This window comes from Hippocampus bargibanti, linkage group LG17, assembly GCF_051943395.1.
Source record: "Hippocampus bargibanti isolate YZ-2025 linkage group LG17, ASM5194339v1, whole genome shotgun sequence".
Lineage (NCBI taxonomy): Eukaryota > Metazoa > Chordata > Actinopteri > Syngnathiformes > Syngnathidae > Hippocampus > Hippocampus bargibanti.
The window spans coordinates 14,740,552-14,758,746 of record NC_142750.1 but is presented as its reverse complement, the minus strand read 5'-3'; the positions used below and the strand labels follow the sequence as shown (position 1 = coordinate 14,758,746).

Sequence of the window (18,195 nt, the reverse complement as noted above, 5' to 3'; positions counted from 1 at the left end):
TGGCTGCTTGGGAACAAAGTAAACATGACACACCACAATGAATAGGCAGTGTTGATTTTTATCAAGCCTTCGCATGATGCAAAATAACTAAATGCTCAAATTACAGATGCAAACTTTTCAAAGCGTTGTTGAGGAAAACCCGAATGGAATCAAACAGAAAACTCAAGGCAAACTTCAGGGAAACAAAAGCTGGAAGGATGGCAAAGGTCTCTTCCGTGGGATCCGCGTCTACTTGACCAACGGCCTGGTCTTATCGTCATCGCCGCACTGGTGCGCTTTGTACTTTTTCACCTCCGCCATGTACTTTGACCAAGCGTCACTCTTGCCGGGCGTCGTCTGCGGGAGGACACGCGACATGTCAAACCGCTTCGCGTCACTCTCCGATGCTCCTCCTTACCTCTGAGTCCTGTTTCTGCTTCTTAGCAACCATGCCGGTCTTAAGGAACACACCGCCTCTGCGCTTCCCCACCTGGGTTAGGGCATAGAAGACTGACAGCGTTACAGGAGGCCTTGCCTTGGCAACGAAGGAGCCTACGCCACGGCGGGTCTATATTGTCTGCTGCCCAACCGCCAGCCTCATCTGTGGAGAACATCCCCCGACGTAACCCTTCTTATAGCGTTGATGATACATTGCTCACACAAAAAAAAAAAAGGTTTAGATACTTGGCTTTTGGGTGAAGCTTGACTTGGCCTTCTCTAAAACCTTTTAATGCACATGTTCAACAACGGTTCTGTCTGTGAATCGAGAAGAGGCCGAAATGGAAATACCGCGTGCATTGAAAATGTTATTGTGCATTTTTAGTTCACCCTTGTGAGTTGCCGAACACGCGACTGCGTTTATACGACGTTGGATGTCAATTTGGATATGCTATCTGCCAAACCCCTTACAAAGCTGGTGACCGGAGGGGGCTTGGTATGTCCTTGCTCTCCATCGGCCCCCTGCGCCTTTGTCCTCATCTCCTCCTCCATCTTCTTCTTGAACATCTCCATGAAGCTGCCGTCGTTGGCGAACGCGTTGCCCGAGGAAGACGGGACTTGTTGTTGGCCTGCGGACGGGGACGCGGCGCGGCCGCCGTCCGAGTCCCCGCCGCTGCCGCTGCCGCTGCTGCTACCGCAGTCGGTGGGCTGCGATTTCCCATGTTTGCGCCTTTGTTCCATGTTTGGGGACTGCGGCGGTGTCTCGCTGTTCGAGTGTTGTCGGGGACCTCGGTGACAAAACGCGCAGCTCCGCTTTCTATGGCTCGGTTGAATACGCTGTTTCTTAAAAATGAAAACAACGCATCCCTTCCGAAAAAAAAAAACCGTCAACGCGAGCACCAGTTGGTTCGAAAGCTAAGGTTGCTAACGGCGTCTGATCGACTTTGATTTTGAATCAGAGACTCCGTTTCGGTTGGTCTTCACGAGTCTTCACGTTGACAAAATATGAATATTGGACCGCGAACGCGCTAAATACCCGCGTCCAAGCTGGTCGAATTTGCAGAGTTTTTTTGGCCTAGGTTTTCACTACAAGCTCATCGCCAGCCGTCGGCCATGTTTAGGTTATGAGTGACGTCACGTCATGGGCGTGGTTCCAACTGCCATACAGGAAGTCCAACTTGCTGCCGTTCGATGTCAATAACGTGAGCCAAGTCGTTTTTTCGACTGTCTTACAATCAAAAACACAAGGAATATCCTCTGCGCTGCCAACATCTCTATCCACTTTCTTCTTTGCATGCACCGCAACACAGGAAACACATTATTCGACTTAAAATACGTGTATTATGTAAGTATCAAAGAGAGTACCCAACTCGAACGACGCTTTTTTATTTCATCATAAACAATTGGGGGCATGAGGTGTATTTGATGACTTTCGCATCACTGTTCGTTCCCCAACCACACGTCCACAAACCGGTACCGGGCCTCGGACCACTCAGGCACACCTGCAAAGTGTGAGCAAATTGACTCCACCAGCCATGACGAGTGAGTGGAGTCGTAAACAGCAGCGTGGATCGATTTAGCTTGTGGCCGTGCCCAAAGCCCTAGAACACACTTGGCTGCGCCCAACGCAGAGCCAAACACGATTTCTACTAGTGATGGGAATGTGATGGCCTTATCAAAGCAATGAGGCCTTCAGAATCAGAAAACCTTTATTCGTCCCACTATGGTGTTATTTGCAGTCACGGCAGCAGTTTGAAAGGGGATGGGGTGGGGCACAACCAACCAAATGTTTCACTTTTTGCCGATGATGAAAAGGATTTCTTCAGTCGTCATCTGTACTTCTTTGCCCACCACCTTTTCCAGCTACTCCCCAATCAGGCAGGCGCTACCGATCCATGCGCACCAAATCCAGCAGACATTTAAACAGCTTCTTCCCCCAAGCCATTAACTCTTTGAACTCTTTGAACAGTAGCCAAAATGGAACTGTATAGTGCCACTTAGCAATTTTTTGATGATGATACTAGTGCAGCGTATTCTAGCGGAAACAAATTCCTTGTGTGTTCTACATACTTGGCAATAAAGATGATTCCCATTCTGATTCTGATGTCAGAGAGTGATAAAAGGTTGTGATTGTGTGAATGACTGCGTGTTTTTTGAAAGAATAATTGCTTTACTTTAGACATTGACACACAAACAAGAACCAAGACACACCTTTCATTCATTTTTGTAGAGGGAAATGTATTCTGTTGGTACCCAAGTTCTTTCAAACAAAGTTTACACGTCACCTTGTAAAATATCAGCAAGTAGAATATGTTAAAAGCAGTGATCCCCCTTGTTGTCACATTATATATTCGCACTGGTTATTGTAATTTGTACATTTTTAACAGAAATGTGCTGAAAATGATCCTTGACAGGGGCTGTTCTCTTCTTTTTCGTTGTGAACACTGCGTCCAATGCAGGACTAATCCGATTCATACCTGTAAACTTGTATGTTTAGCATATATTTGATATTTTTTAGGATTTCAAATAATGTACAGCGTACTCAAAATTTTATCCGGAAAAAAATGTGTACCGATCTTACAAAGACCATTTTGGTCCAAATCCAGTTGGTATGCCTTCTTCCTTCACATCATCTTCATTGCTTATGAGAAAAGCCGGAGAGGAATCCAGGTCGCATATTTTTCAAGAGCACAGGAAAATCTGGAAAATGGAGGACACGCTTACAAGAGTACACAATATTTTGAGAGAGAGATAACCTTTATTTGTCTCACATTGTGTCAAGCTAGGTGGTGATGGTGGTTGTGGATCCCAAAAAGCAGGCAGGATTGAGCAGCAGGTTGGATTTGACAAATTGTATTAAAATAAAGTCAGTAGGAACAAAATCCATCCCTCCATTTTCCGTAGCGCTTATTCCTCATTAGGGTTGCGGGGGTGCTGGAGCCAATCTCAGCTGTCTTCTGGCACGAGGCGGGGGACACCCTGAATTGGTTGCCAGCCAATCGCAGGGCACACAAAGACGTACAACAGTCACTCTCACACTCACACCTAGGGACAATTTGGAGTCTTCAATCTGCCTGCTATGCATGTTTTTGGAGTGTGGGAGGAAACCGGAGGACCCGGAGAAAACCCACGTGGGCCCAGGGTGAACATGCAAACTCCACACAGGGACGGTTTCTGTCTCGGCAAACTACAAATATGGCCGAAGCTGTAGTCCAAAGATGAGTGTCTTGGTAAAAAAAAACTACAAATATGGCCGAAGCTGTAGTCCAAAGATGAGTGGCACCATTTTTCCCCCAGAGGAGAGAGCTGAAATGAAGGCAGGTGTGCCAGCAGCTGAAAGCCATTCAGAAATCAGAAAGGCTCTCACCAGAAGCAACCACTCCTTAAAATAGTCAGTTGCAACACTGCTCAGGTTCGGTTCGGTTCGGTTCAAGTACTGCTCTAGGAGTTTACCAAGACAGTAGAGTTCAACTGCGTAAAGACCAGGGTGACTGACGGTGAGAGAACCTGTTATTGTGACCGTTTATTTGATAATTTGATTTGATGGATTAATGTCAAAACCAGCCTGTTAAGCCTTCAAATGTAAACCTAATTGCTGTTTGTGTTTTACCTTCTTCAAAGGTTTTTCACCTTGCAAACTTGCAAACTTGCAATCTTGAAATCAGCTTGCAATTTTCCAATTGTCTTTTCAATGAGAAAAGAGACGATTAAGTCCAAATAAAAGAGGAAAAAGAAAGGAGAAATCTGTCTCATCATTGGAGTCAAAGAGTGAAGTCCCAGTGTAACCCCGGTCAACACCGCCAAAACCCCTTTTCAAGTTAGGGGGAGAACTCAAAAAACCAAAACAACTTGACAGTTTCTTTAGCTATTTTAAAAGAAGTATGTCATATGAGGCGCAGATCACGTGACAATATGGGCCAATCGTAATAGACGTGCGCCGGTGCTGGCGCAGTGGAGTTACAAAGTTGCTCCAGCGGCTGTCAAAATGCATCGCTGCACATGTGTTTTTGCGTTTACAATAAAATCGGGGCTGCAATATTATCTGTATGTATCAATTTAATTTGATGTTATAAAAATCATCGAGTAATGCTGGCTGCACTGGCCCATGAACCATGGTGAAGGTGGTGACAACAGTCTCGAAAATGTCACCATAGTTTCATCATTGTCTGAACGAAATATGCTGGATGCTCTCGATGCTAGTGTGCCACGTTGTTGGCATAAGGCCGTGACATCGAATGCAACGCACCAATTGTAGGCCTCGTGTGACTTGTACGTATTTTCACATCTAAATATGTTGTGGCGGGCATGCTCGTTCCTCTACTGCTACAATGTCTTACTTGCTTGAGGTTGTCCATCGTGTCCGATGGTGACAGTCCAGCTCTACTTCTTCTTGTGGGACCATTTCATGTGACTGTGTAGCCCAATCCGAGATCCACATTGCTTGCCACAGGCAGAGCAGGTGAAGGCATCGACTGGGGTTGTGGGTATGGCACTGGCATGATGTCTCCTTTGACGTTTCCTGGTCCGTCGGTCACCTCGGTCTTCCTCAAGTTTCTGTATGCCTTGTTGGAGGAGCTGCCGCCAGATGGAGCGTTGAGCTGCAATGTCCTCCAGCTGGGTCGGTCGGGTTCAGGATGCATTTTTTTCATGGCACTCTTCACCTGGTCTTTATAGCGTTTTATTGGGGCCTCCTGCCAGGCGACGGCCGAGATGGAGCTGGCAAAAAAGCGCCTTACGTGGCAAGCGCTCTTCTGGCGTCCTGATCACATGGCCTAGCCAGCGAAGTTGGTGCCGGGTGACTGTAGCTTCCACACTGGCGCAGTTGGTTTTGCAGAGTAGAGTTTTCAGTGTGGGGGACTCTGTCTCTCCAGGATAGCCCAAGGATGCTTTGTAGGCACTTGATGTGGAAGGCCTCAAGCATCCTGAGGTGGCGACTGTACAGGGTCCATGCTTCGCAGCTGTCGAGGAGGGTTGACACAACAACAGCCCGATAAACTGCAGTCTTGGTGTGGCGTTTGAGATCTTTGTTTTGAAAGAATCTCGTCCTAAGTCTGCCAAAAGATGCTGATGCCTGTTTGAGTCGTCAGAGAGAAAGCTGCCCAGGTACGTATTTGAAAGAGTCCACTATTGCTAGTGGCTTATTTGAAGGAGGAAGATGTTGAACAGGACTGGTGCAAGGACACATCCCTGGCATACACCAGTCTGCCACATTAGGGTCGCATACACTCACACAGATTTTTGGTCTGGAATGACCCCGTGGGGACACTTTAGGAAATGTCATGAAACGTCTGAAGTCTCTCAGAGCAATTTGCCCATGGGGACCTCATTTTAGGTCCCCACGGGTACACGAGTCCCCACCGGGCTGCGTGCTGTCAGGTTGATGTCCCAACCGTGGCGCACAAACGAGAACACACACACACACACACACACACACACACACACACACACACACACACACACACACACACACACACACACACACACACACACACACACACACACACACACACACACACACACACACACACACACACACACACACACAAGCAAACACGCACGGCCACTTTTCAACAAAATGTCAGAATGTATTATTTAAAGGACAACCGACGTCTCCGGACAAGTTGTGTCCATAATTTGTAAAATGTCTTCAAATGACTTCTACGGAGCGTATTTTACAAAGATTCCACCACATATAGCAGGGGTGTCCAAAGTCGGTCCTCGAGCGCCGCTGTCCTGCCTGTTTTTCAGCTCTCCCTTTGAATCGGGTGCGTTGCTCCTGGGAGAGCTGAAAAACAGACAGACAGGACAGCGGCGCTCGAGGACCGACTTTGGACATCCCTGGCATATAGCTATACTTTACCTTTTAAGACTCGCGCTGAACATTCCAGAAGTCTTGTTTTTGAGTTAGTGACGAGTCCTCACCCTACGTCACTGAAGGAACGCCCCTGACTGAGAAAGGACATACCTTGCATCACCTCAATGCATTTCACGGTACTTTGTTTGGTCTGAAAACTTCGTGTTGATGGCGAAATTAGAAGGAAAACACATAAATAACGCAATGGTGAATCGTTGTGTGTTACACCGAGACAACTCTTTGATATTCATTGACAAAAATTCCAAGTTGAATAATAAACCTATTTCCAACGGAGCTCTGCCGCCATCTTCTGCATTTTCTGTGACACTACACATCAGTCTTGATCACTCAAAATGACCCTGCGACCTTCCTTAATCGATTGCAAACATTTATACTTTCCTATTCAGAACTATTTGAATCATATTCATACGTGGCTGTGTAACAAATAAGCATCTTTCTCCGAATCTGAAGCCATTGTTTTGATTCACAAGCAATGCAAGACGTCTTGGCGTGACGTCACGAACTGGGGGCGGGACTTTCTGAAAATGCCCAATTCGCAGCTCAATTTTTTGCAGATTTTGGACACTTTAAGTAATTTTGATTGGTGTTTTGCATTTGACTAAACATATCAGCCTGGGTGTTTTGGGTATTTTAGATGCTACAAAACATTTTTCTGATGTCAGTTAGGAAACAAAAAAGCGATGTCGGTTGTCCTTTAAAATAACTTTACGATAGTACTCAGCATTAACATGAATGGTTTTCTGTTCCTCATACTCGTCACAGTTTTTTACTCGCTGGGCTTATTTAAAAGGGGCGCTTACCTGTTTCAACATGAACGGCCAGTATCATTCAATCAAAATTGCACTTACCGTCAACTGCAGCCCAAACAGAAAATGAACAGCGAAAAGGCGAGAATATGTCTTTAGTTTCATCGGCGAGTCAGATGCAATCATCAAAAGAGCCATATATGGCTCACGAGCCATAGGGTCCGGACCCCTGATCTAGCGGCTCGTGAACAAAAAAGATTGGCTAGTGACCAATCATGTGACTAGCCAATCATCGTTAGCGAAAACTCCGACGTTTCCAGCGCCTTTTAGCAGGCCTTAGGTTGCCAACACGGACTCTGATTGGTTAAAGCAACATCTACATGGACATTGATTGTTATGCTCCAGAACTGATTGTCAATGTGACGAACGCTCGAGTGCTAGGAGGCAGACCTCGAGCGACGGACTTTTGGTGTTAGGGAAGGACCCGAAATACACGGCGTGACAGGCTTGGATGGATACAGAGTCTTTACTGGAAACAGCATCAAATAATAACAAACAGGGATGAGTGAAGGAAGATAACTGAATGATAGCAGACCTGGCAACACGGAAGTGGAAATGGCAATGACCAAGAATACTCCGACGGAGACGGTAGTGAGCGCGAGACAGATATAGTCAGAAGGCACCATCAGTGAAATGACAATCAGCTGTGGGAACCCAGGTGTACGATGATTGGAGGGGCCGTCTCCCAGGATTGGCGGAGGAGGTGACAGGAGGGGCGGGGCGCGCCCCGGATGGCAACGAGATGTGACAGTGCCCCCCCCTCAAGGGACGCCTCTCGGCGGCCCCCCAGGCTTGGATGGGTGAGCCGCATGGAACGCCCGGGTGAGGGATGGGTCGAGGATCCAGGCACGTGGGACCCATTGACGTTCCTCAGGTCCATAGCCCTCCCAGTCGACCAGGTACTGCACTCCTCTGCCCCTGCGCCTGGAGTCCAGTATCTCCCGCACGGTGTAGACTGGTCCGTCGTCCAATATCCGGGGGGGAGGTGGGGGGGCGGGCGTGGGGGCTAAGGGGCTGGTCTCCACTGGCTTGAGGAGGGAAACATGAAACACGGGGTGGATCCGCATGGTGGGTGGTAGCCGGAGCCTCACCGAGACCGGGCTGAGGATGGCCTCGATGGGGAAGGGACCCATGAAGCGTGGGCCCAGCTTGGCCGAGGACCCTGCCAGCCGAAGGTCCTTCGTGGATAGCCAGACCTCCTGCCCGACCTGGTAGCTGGGTGCTTGCCGTCGATGGCGGTCTGCCACCCGCCGGTTCCGGGATGCGGTGCGTGACAGGGCGTCCCTGGTCTCCTTCCAGACTCTGTGGGCCCGTCTGAGGTGATGATCGATAGACGGGACCTCCACCTGGCCTTCCTGTGTGGGAAATAAGGGCGGCTGATAGCCACAGGCGGACATGAATGGGGACCGACCTGTGGCTGCGGAGACCAGGGAGTTGTGGGCGTACTCCACCCAGGGTAGGTGCAGGGCCCACGCCGCCGGGTTGTGGAGGCACACGCACCGGAGGGCCGCCTCCAGGTCCTGGTTCTTCCTCTCCGTCTGTCCGTTGGTCTGGGGGTGGTACCCAGACGACAGGCTCGCCGATGCCCCTAGGGACCGACAGAAACGCTTCCATACCTTGGACACGAACTGCGGTCCCCGATCCGACACGATGTTCGTCGGAATCCCGTGGAGACGGACGACATGGTTAACCAGGAGTTGAGCCGTCTCGGTGGCGGACGGCAACCTGGTTAACGGAACGAAGTGGGCCGACTTGGAGAATCGGTCCACTACGGTGAGGACGACCGTCTTGCCACGGGAGGGGGGGAGGCCTGTCACGAAGTCGACGGAGATGTGGGACCAGGGTCTGGACGGAACCGGTAGGGGCTGGAGGAGTCCGGCCGGGGGCTGGTGGGAGGCCTTTCCACGGGCGCAGGTCGGGCAGGCCTTCACGAAGAGGGTGATGTCCCTCCTAAACCCCGGCCACCAGAACCGTTGGGCGATGAGTTGGATCGTCCTGTTGACCCCCGGGTGGCAAGCTATCTTAGATGTGTGCCCCCAGATGAGCACCTCGGTGCGTAGAGGGGGGGGGGACAAACAGGCGATCCTTGGGACAGCCCCTGGGGATGGTGGTGGTTCCCTGGACTTGTTAGACTTTTCTCTCAACCTCCCACCTCAGGGCGCCCAGGATGCGCTGGGCCGGCAGGATGTTGGCGGTGGTCTCCTCCCTTTCTGCCGGCTCATGGATACGGGATAGGGCGTCGGGCTTGGTGTTCTGTGACCCTGGGCAGTAGGTGAGAGAAAAGTCAAAACGGGTGAGGAAGAGTGACCATCGGGCCTGCCGTGAGTTAAGTCTCTTGGCCGACCGGATGGCCGCCAGGTTCTTGTGATCCGTGTAGACGGTGAAGGGGTGTTTAGCTCCCTCAAGCCAGTGTCTCCATTCCTGCAGGGCCAGGACGACCGCCAGCAGTTCCCGATTGCCGACGTCGTAATTGGCTTCGGCGGGGCTGAGCCGGCGGGAGAAGAAGGCGCATGGGCGTAGCTTCTGGTCGGTGGGAGAGCGCTGGGAAAGGACGGCCCCTACTCCGGACTCGGATGCGTCAACCTCGACCGTGAACGGGAGATCCGGGTCGGGATGACGCAGAACGGGGGGGTTGGTGAAGGCACGACGGAGGCGGTTGAAAGCCCCCTCAGCATCGGGAGTCCACCTGAAAGGGAGCTTGGTGGACGTGAGGTTAGTGAGGGGGAGTGCCTTCTGACTATACCCGCGAATGAAGCGGCGGTAGAAGTTGGCAAACCCCAAAAACCGCTGAAGCTGCTTGCGCGTCTTTGGGATCGGCCATTCCACCACCGCCTTGGTTTTGGCGGGGTCGGCCCTGAGCTGCCCCTGCTCCACCACAAACCCCAGGAACGACAGAGAGCGGACATGGAAGTCACACTTCTCTGCCTTCACATAGAGCCGGTTTTGCAGGAGCCGCGCCAGGACCCGTCGGACGTGTTGCCGGTGTTCTTCTGCAGAGCGAGAAAAAATAAGAATGTCATCGAGGTAAACAAAAACATTGAGGAAGTCCCTGAGCACATCATTAATTAAATTCTGGAATACGGCCGGCGCGTTCGTGAGCCCGAACGGCATCACCAGGTATTCAAAGTGCCCTAAAGGCGTCTTGAAGGCTGTTTTCCATTCATCCCCCTCACGGATTCGGACCAAATGGTAGGCGCTGCGAAGATCCAATTTAGAAAAAATGGTGGCGGACTGAAGGGGCGCAAAGGCCGAATCCATGAGGGGGAGGGGGTATTTGTTGCGGATGGTGATGTCGTTCAGGCCCCGGTAGTCAACGCATGGGCGCAGGGATCCGTCCTTCTTGTCGATAAAGAAAAACCCTGCGCCCAGGGGGGAACGCGACGGCCGAATGAGTCCTGCCGCTAGAGAGGAGTCTATGTAAGTGCTCAGGGCTTCCCGTTCCGGTTGTGAAATATGGTAAAGTCTGGAGTCCGGTAATGGAGCCCCTGGCTGCAAGTCTATAGCACAGTCATACGGTCGGTGGGGCGGCAGGGATTGGGCGTTGTCTTTGCTGAACACCTCCCGCAGGTCGTGGTAGCAATGTGGCACGCCTTTGAGGCAGATGGCCTCGGGCGGGCCACCGCGGGAGGGGTTACGCCCTGCCGTAGCCGACCGCAGGCAGTTAGCGTAGCAGTAGGGGCTCCAGCCCTGAATGGTGGGGCCCTCCCAAGAAATGGATGGGTCATGGGCCTTGAGCCAGGGGAGACCCAAGACCAATGGCGCGTTCCGGGAGGGCATAACAAGAAATTGGCGGTGCTCCACATGGTTGCCTGCCACTCGGAGCTTAAGTGGGGCCGTGAGGTGGGTGACCCGGGCTAATAATCGGCCATCCAGGTCGACGATCTCCTTAGGGGGAAGGAGATCTAAAAGTCGGCAGCCCAGCAGGTCGGCCAGGTGGGGGTCGATAATGCACCCGTCGGCCCCCGAGTCCACTAGTGCCCACACTCTTTGGGAGCTGGAGGGGCCAAATAGTTCACTCTCCAGCTCCAACCGTGTGGCTCGTGTAGTGGACTTAGCCCCCAACGGATTCCGTTTCGGCGGGGACTTACATTGGCCGTGGGTCCTAGGCTGGGGGCCTCGGGTGCGACGAGCCCTCGGGTTGGCGTGGTCGTCTCCCCCCCCTATCACCATCGGTTCGAAGAGTCCCTCCTGGGGCTGCGCGCGGTCGCTGCCGGGTGTGGTCGACCGAGGTCGGCTTCGGGGTACCTCGGGCCGTCGGTCGCTCAGCTCCTTTCGCCGCTCTCGAAGACGCTGATCCAAGCCGATGACAATCCCGACGAGGTCGTCGAAGGTGGTGCCGGCGTCGCGGGTAGCCAACTCATCCTTTAGGTCGGAATTCAAGCCGCGACGAAACACCCCCCTCAACGCTCGGTCGCCGTAGCCGCTGCCAGCGGCCTGGATCCGGAAAGCGACGGAGTATTCTGCGGCCGAACGGGCCCCTTGGACGCAGTCGAGGATTTTCCCTTCCGCCTCGACCTCCGTCACTGGATGGTGAAACACCCGGCGAATCTCTGCTACGAAGTCCGGATACGAGGCGCACAGCTCCGGTCGGGACTCTCGTACCGCCAGCACCCATGATTCGGCTTCGCCCGCGAGCAGGCTGGTGATGAAGGCTACCTTAGCCTCATCGCTAACGTAGGCGTCAGGATGTTGTTCAAACACGAGCGCACACTGCATTAGGAATTGAGCGCAGCGCTCGGTTTCGCCTGCGTAGCGTGAGGGTTGGGGTAGCGGGGGCGTGCGCCTGCCCACGGGCGGGGGGGAAGGAACAGAGAGGGTGGCGATGCACTTTTCCATCTCCTTGAGGCGTTGAGCCAGCGAGGTAGTGGCGTGGCGCATTTCCTCAATCGCCTGGGCCAGCTGGCTCGAACGCTCCGCCTCTTGTACAAGGGCGGTAACATACCTGTCAACGCCGGCGGGGTCCATGGGTGGTCGGAGTATTGTGTGACGAACGCTCGAGTGCTAGGAGGCAGACCTCGAGCGACGGACTTTTGGTGTTAGGGAAGGACCCGAAATACACGGCGTGACAGGCTTGGATGGATACAGAGTCTTTACTGGAAACAGCATCAAATAATAACAAACAGGGATGAGTGAAGGAAGATAACTGAATGATAGCAGACCTGGCAACACGGACGTGGAAATGGCAATGACCAAGAATACTCCGACGGAGACGGTAGTGAGCGCGAGACAGATATAGTCAGAAGGCACCATCAGTGAAATGACAATCAGCTGTGGGAACCCAGGTGTACGATGATTGGAGGGGCCGTCTCCCAGGATTGGCGGAGGAGGTGACAGGAGGGGCGGGGCGCGCCCCGGATGGCAACGAGATGTGACAGTCAAGGCGTCCAGGTAGATTTCTGACCGCGGTAACAAATGATGGCAGAAATGTGTTTGATTAAATGCTTAAATACAAAAACACACATCTGGAATCAGCACAACAGGGGAACAACAATGAAAGGAAGCCGAATGACAATGTGCAATTATTTCATGGACAAAATATAATTCACATTAGTCTGTTGGTCGGCCCTCCAGTGGTTATTGATATTGTTTCACGGTTATGGCAAGCGAATTAGAACACAGTTATAGCGAATTTGAAATCACCAAACCAATCATTACCTTTAAAAATGTACTTTGATTTGATTAGAACATTGAAATGAAAAGTTTTTAAAATATATATCTCATGATTTTCCTTCGTGGCGGGCGGTACCTGAATGGACTCAACAGGCAAACTGAATGTAGTGCGTTGTTTTAATCGCAAGATGGCGGTGCCGCCCACCAAGTGATTACTCGACGGTCGATTCATTCTCCTGTGGAGTTGTGAGAGGACCCCCCTTTTTTCTGCATCCCACCACAGATGGAATGGGGCAGACAGAGCCGAGGGTGGCCAGAGGTGTGACTGACCGTCGACACAGACAGACAGAGAGACTCACAGCCGGCTGGCCCTTCACTTCACCTCATTTCTTCAAAGAGGGAAATACACGATTACCTATCGAAGAAGTTGTATTTTTTATTGTGTGCGCGCGCATAACGAAAGGTTATGATTGATATTTGTGTTTTTTTTCCCCAAACGCTAACTGGCCAATAGCAGATTAGATTTTTTTTTTGTTTGGACTGTTTCCCCGGTAAGAATATCTCACGCTCGTCCTCGCGAATGTACTTGAACGTCATCTTTTCAACCGCGCCGATGTTCTTTTCTCCTGCCAGGCCAAGTCGGACTCGGACTACAATGCGAAGGATTTTGGAGGTTTGGCTCACCTTCGTGACATTCTGCGCCCTGGGCGAAAGCGTTTCGGGTGGCTACGGGCTGAGCATGTTCGCCGCCCAGTCCTCGCCCCCGGACCCGTGCTACGACGAGAACGGGAACCCGCGAAGGTGCATCCCCGACTTCGTCAACTCGGCTTTCGGCAAGGACGTGCGAGTGTCCAGCACGTGCGGCTCCCCGGCGACCAGGTACTGCGTAGTGTCCGAGAAGGGGGACGACAGGACGCGGGACTGCCGCACGTGCGACTCGGGGGACCCGAAGAAGTATCACCCGTCCGTTTACTTGACGGACCTGAACAACCCGCACAACCTCACCTGCTGGCAGTCGGAGAACTACGCGCAATACCCCCAGAACGTCACCCTCACCTTGTCCCTCGGCAAAAAGTTCGAGGTCACTTACGTGAGCCTGCAGTTTTGCTCCCCCAGGCCGGAATCCATGGCCATCTACAAGTCCATGGACTACGGCAAGTCCTGGGTGCCCTTCCAGTACTACTCGACCCAGTGCAAGAAGATGTACAACCGGCAGAACAAGGCGACCATCACCAAGCAGAACGAACAGGAGGCCATCTGCACCGACTCGCACACAGACATGCGCCCGCTGACCGGGGGTCTCATCGCCTTCAGCACGCTGGACGGGAGACCCTCGGCGCACGACTTTGACAATTCGCCGGTGCTCCAGGACTGGGTGACGGCCACCGACATCAAGGTGATCTTCAGCCGGCTGCACACCTTTGGCGACGAGAACGAGGACGACTCGGAGTTGGCCCGAGACTCCTACTACTACGCCGCGTCGGACCTGCAGGTGGGCGGACGCTGCAAGTGCAACGGCCACGCGTCCAAGTGCGTCAAGGACAGGGAAGGTCAGCTGGTGTGCGAGTGCAAGCACAACGCGGCGGGACCCGAGTGCGACAGGTGCAAACCTTTCCACTACGACCGGCCTTGGCAGCGCGCCACGGCCAGGGAGGCCAACGAGTGTGTCGGTAGGCCAAAATACTCATTTTGCATTTAGTTTCCCCCATCATTACTTCCAACAGCAACTATGGGATAAGACTAATTGTCTTTTTATTGTCAAACTTGCCAATTAGTCTTGGAAATTGCGGATTTGACGCATGCAATCAAAAAGAAAACCAAAACCCCGTTTCAGATGCACGCATTTTAAATTAGACATTAGCTTAACGAAAACCACTAAGCACCCTGTTTGTAATTTGTTGTGTGTGTACAGTATTTATTTTTATTGTTTTATGTATTTACTTAATTTCTGTCCAGAAATGACATACCTCCTCTGTTTATTTATTTATTCATTATGATGGCAATTAATTAAGGATATTCCTTCCATTTCTGAGGCTGGGCTTCAATCTCAACTCTGTCGCCTCTGCTCGCATAGATTAATGATAATATTCATCATCACTTTCTGAGGGTACTCCGCCGTCCTCTCACAATCGCAAAACATGTCTATTAGATCTCAAGCCATTATATGTATGTGTGAACGTAAGTTAAAAAGATACAAGATGGCTTGTTTTCTATGTGTGTCTTGCGACTTGTCCAGATTTGGGTTTTGGGTTCCATCTCGCGCTTTCCAAAATAGACGGGTGGATTGATATTGTGATTTCAAACCCAGTAATTATAAAATAAAACACATGAAAAACAGTTGATTAACACTGTTATGAAACAGTATAAAATGTAACCTGAACTTTGGCTACAGTGTCCCAAATATCCACCCACTGATTGATGAGGATGCCCTTTTGAAAAGTCAAGTGCACCCCAAGAAAATTCCAGAGGAGAAAAGATGTCAGATGTCATTCAATCACATGCAACAAGCGCGCCTTGAGCTTTTCCAAATGTGCGATGCCGCCGCTTTGAGCCTGTTCCTCAATCCCGCAGCCAGAAGGAAGCGTTGCAGCTGCGGTGACAGACTTGAGGGGCGTGTTGTGTTCCCCCAAGAAGGTGCCGGTCCAGAATGGACCGACAATTAGGCCGCTTTTAGTGACATTTTATGGCACCGACAGAGCCGCCTTGAAAAGCCTGTGAGCAATTCCGAAAGGGAACACGGTGGGAGGTCATTTGAATCCCCATTTAAGAGTTCAGTGCAAGTGAACGTATGGTGGTGCTGTTTATTTTTTCAAGCAGAGCAAGGGGGAGCCTTCGGGAGGGGTCTGCAGGAGGGATGGGGGGGGGGCAGTATCAACAACTCACCGCCCCGAGCACCGTGAAGCAAAGCTGGAAAAGTAACAAGTAGTGACAATGCGTTGCTTTGCTCAAGCAAAAAGGACAAATGAACAAGTTGTTCCCCTTGGCCCACTCCTTGGCCCCCTTGCAAAGCCGACATGTGAGTGTATTTTACTCAAACAAAAAGCTCGCTACGTGTGGCATCCATCTCGCTGTGGGAGGGAGGCGGACGTCAAAAAATCCCAATGAGCGCATCTTCCAAAGAGGAAATCATCAGGGAAGCTCTGCTCTGACACAAAAGACGGTGCAACACCCACGGGTGGGACTCCTTCATTCAGGTTGGATGAACTGGAGTTATTTAGTCCAGAGCTTCCTTCGAGGCAGGGGTGTCAAACCCATTTTTTTGCCACACTGTAGTTACGGTTTCCTCTCGAGGGCCGTTGAAACCATTAGAATGTTTATTCTCCTCCACATATCACATAAAGAACACACGCAAAATTAATTCAAGATGGCGCCACGAGACTGGCTGCCTTTCCAGCAGCTCCTGTATTTTGTTTTTTGATTTCTTTCTTTCCTTTCCTCTACCTTTCATAACTTTGCTGCCGTGTTACTTTGGGGAAGAGTGAACGCTGGCGCGAATGCCTGCCGCTGCTCACCCGCACAAAAAAAAAGTTATTATCCAGTGACTGTGAAGCGTTCTTGAGAGTTTTGAAAGGTGCTTAGAAATAAAATATATTATTATTATTATTATTATTATTATTGTTATTATTATTCCATCCATTTTCCGTAGCGCTTATTCCTCATTAGGGTCGCGGGGGTTGCCGGAGCCTATCTCAGCTGTCTTCGGGCACGAGGCGGGGGACACCCTGAATTGGTTGCCAGCCAATCGCAGGGCACACAAGGACAAACAACAGTCACTCTCACACTCACACCTAGGGACAATTTGGAGTGTTCAATCTGCCTGCCATGCATGTTTTTGGAGTGTGGGAGGAAACCGGAGGACCCGGAGAAAACCCACGCAGAGAGAACATGCAAACTCCACACAGGGAGGCCGGACTGGGACGCGAACCGGCGGCCTCTACACTGTGAAGCCGGTGTGCTAACCACTTGACTACCGGGCCACCTATTATTATTATTATTATTATTATTATTATTATTATAAATAACTAATTTTCAAACCTGAAGTCAAGAATGATGACTGTTATTGTGGTTTACATACGCCAATTTGAAATTTTGGTTCAAATTTTCGCAAGCATCCTGGAACTTGACCTGCTTGATTTGCTTTCCGCGGGCCAAATAAAATGACGTGGTGGGCCAGATTTGGCCCCGGGTCTTGACTTTGACACCTATGCTGAAAGTGTAGAACATATTCGGGCTGCGCAGTGTATCGAAAAAAAATATTGGGTATTGCAAAGACGTGGGTTTAAAATTGAAACATTCCTATGAAATGATCTGCTTTTATGACTGGCCAATCAGATGCAACCTTAAAATTGCATTGGCATCTGATACAAAAACAGCAAAAGATTGTTTTGCCAGATGAAAAGAAAAAAATGCAATCATAAAAATGTCATTCCTTTAGGGAACATGCTAAATATGGCACTTGTATTGATATTTCAATATTCACAACACAGATACTACTACTATAATAATAATAATAATATCGTATTTTTGAAATACGTTTATCGTACGTTTGAAAATACACCATTCATTGAGGGTGCACCATACACTCTGGTGTGCCTTATGCACTAAAAAAATACAGTAGTAGGAGTAGTAATAATAATAATAATACATTTTATTTAGGAAGCGCCTTTCAAAACCCTCAAGGGAACTTTACAATCACAAGACAAGCACAGTAAAACAACATATACAATTATAAATAATAAAAGACGACATTAATCTAAGCATAATCTTTTTACGGTATTGCGCAACACTAGTATACAGTATATGTAGTGGTCCCCCATCTTTGTCGGTGGGGACGGCTGACACGCTCCTTGCGCTGCCCGCCTCCTGTTTGGGTCAACAGGTTTGGCCCCGCCAAGCCCGCTCGCCATCTGTCTCTCATTTGAGCTCCTCGCCATTGGCTCGTGTCGCGATTGGAGCAAAACATGAGGTCATAGATCTTTGGAGATTAGTCTTCCTTCGCGCCCCTGTCTTCGTCTTCTTCCCGTTTGTACCGGTGCCGTGGGCGTGGGCAAGCGCGACTATTACGTTTAATATCAGAACATCACGTTCACTCAAATTCCGTCGTGAGAAAGGCAGTCGTCAAAAACAACTAGACGCGTTGCTATCGCGGCACTTTGTTTGTTTGGATCTCCATGAATGACCACGAGAGTTGTTTCCCCCCTTTGGGTTTGAACGTTACAACTTTCAGATGTGCTCTGTAAATAGTCCAAACCCGAACAACAAATGAGTTTTCGCGATCAAGGTTGCATGAGAATAGTAGTTGTGGGGGGCGCGGTGAGAGTGTGTATGTGAGGGAGAAAAAACTACAATCGATTCCAGGTGAAAGCGAGCATAAAACTTGCACCGACCGGTTGATGGAAAACAGGTGCAGAGCAGGTTGAGGAACATTTCTTGGCCTCCCGACAGGTTTGAAAGTCACACACCCTTGAAAATCCCATCAGCAGCAGA

At 50.5% G+C, this 18,195-nt stretch overlaps 2 protein-coding genes across 2 annotated transcripts in view; one reads left to right on the top strand and one right to left on the bottom strand.

The window, feature by feature from the left end:
- Window positions 1-38: 38 nt before the first annotated feature.
- On the bottom strand, window positions 39-1,549 carry trir (telomerase RNA component interacting RNase). The gene is made up of 3 exons (XM_089018866.1): window positions 889-1,549; window positions 398-469; window positions 39-336 (listed from the first exon to the last, which is right to left on the bottom strand). Exons 1-3 carry the CDS (start codon window positions 1,156-1,158, stop codon window positions 229-231), a joined length of 450 nt encoding a protein of 149 aa, XP_088874992.1. The 5' UTR covers window positions 1,159-1,549; the 3' UTR covers window positions 39-228.
- An 11,463-nt stretch (window positions 1,550-13,012) lies between these two features.
- The window catches only part of ntn1b (netrin 1b), a 42,714-nt gene continuing 37,531 nt past the window's right edge, over window positions 13,013-18,195 (top strand). The window contains exons 1-2 of the mRNA XM_089018715.1: window positions 13,013-13,259; window positions 13,342-14,378. Of these exons, the coding sequence (XP_088874841.1) occupies window positions 13,364-14,378 (1,015 nt within the window). The 5' untranslated portion in view covers window positions 13,013-13,259; window positions 13,342-13,363. The remainder of the gene's footprint in view (window positions 13,260-13,341; window positions 14,379-18,195) is intronic.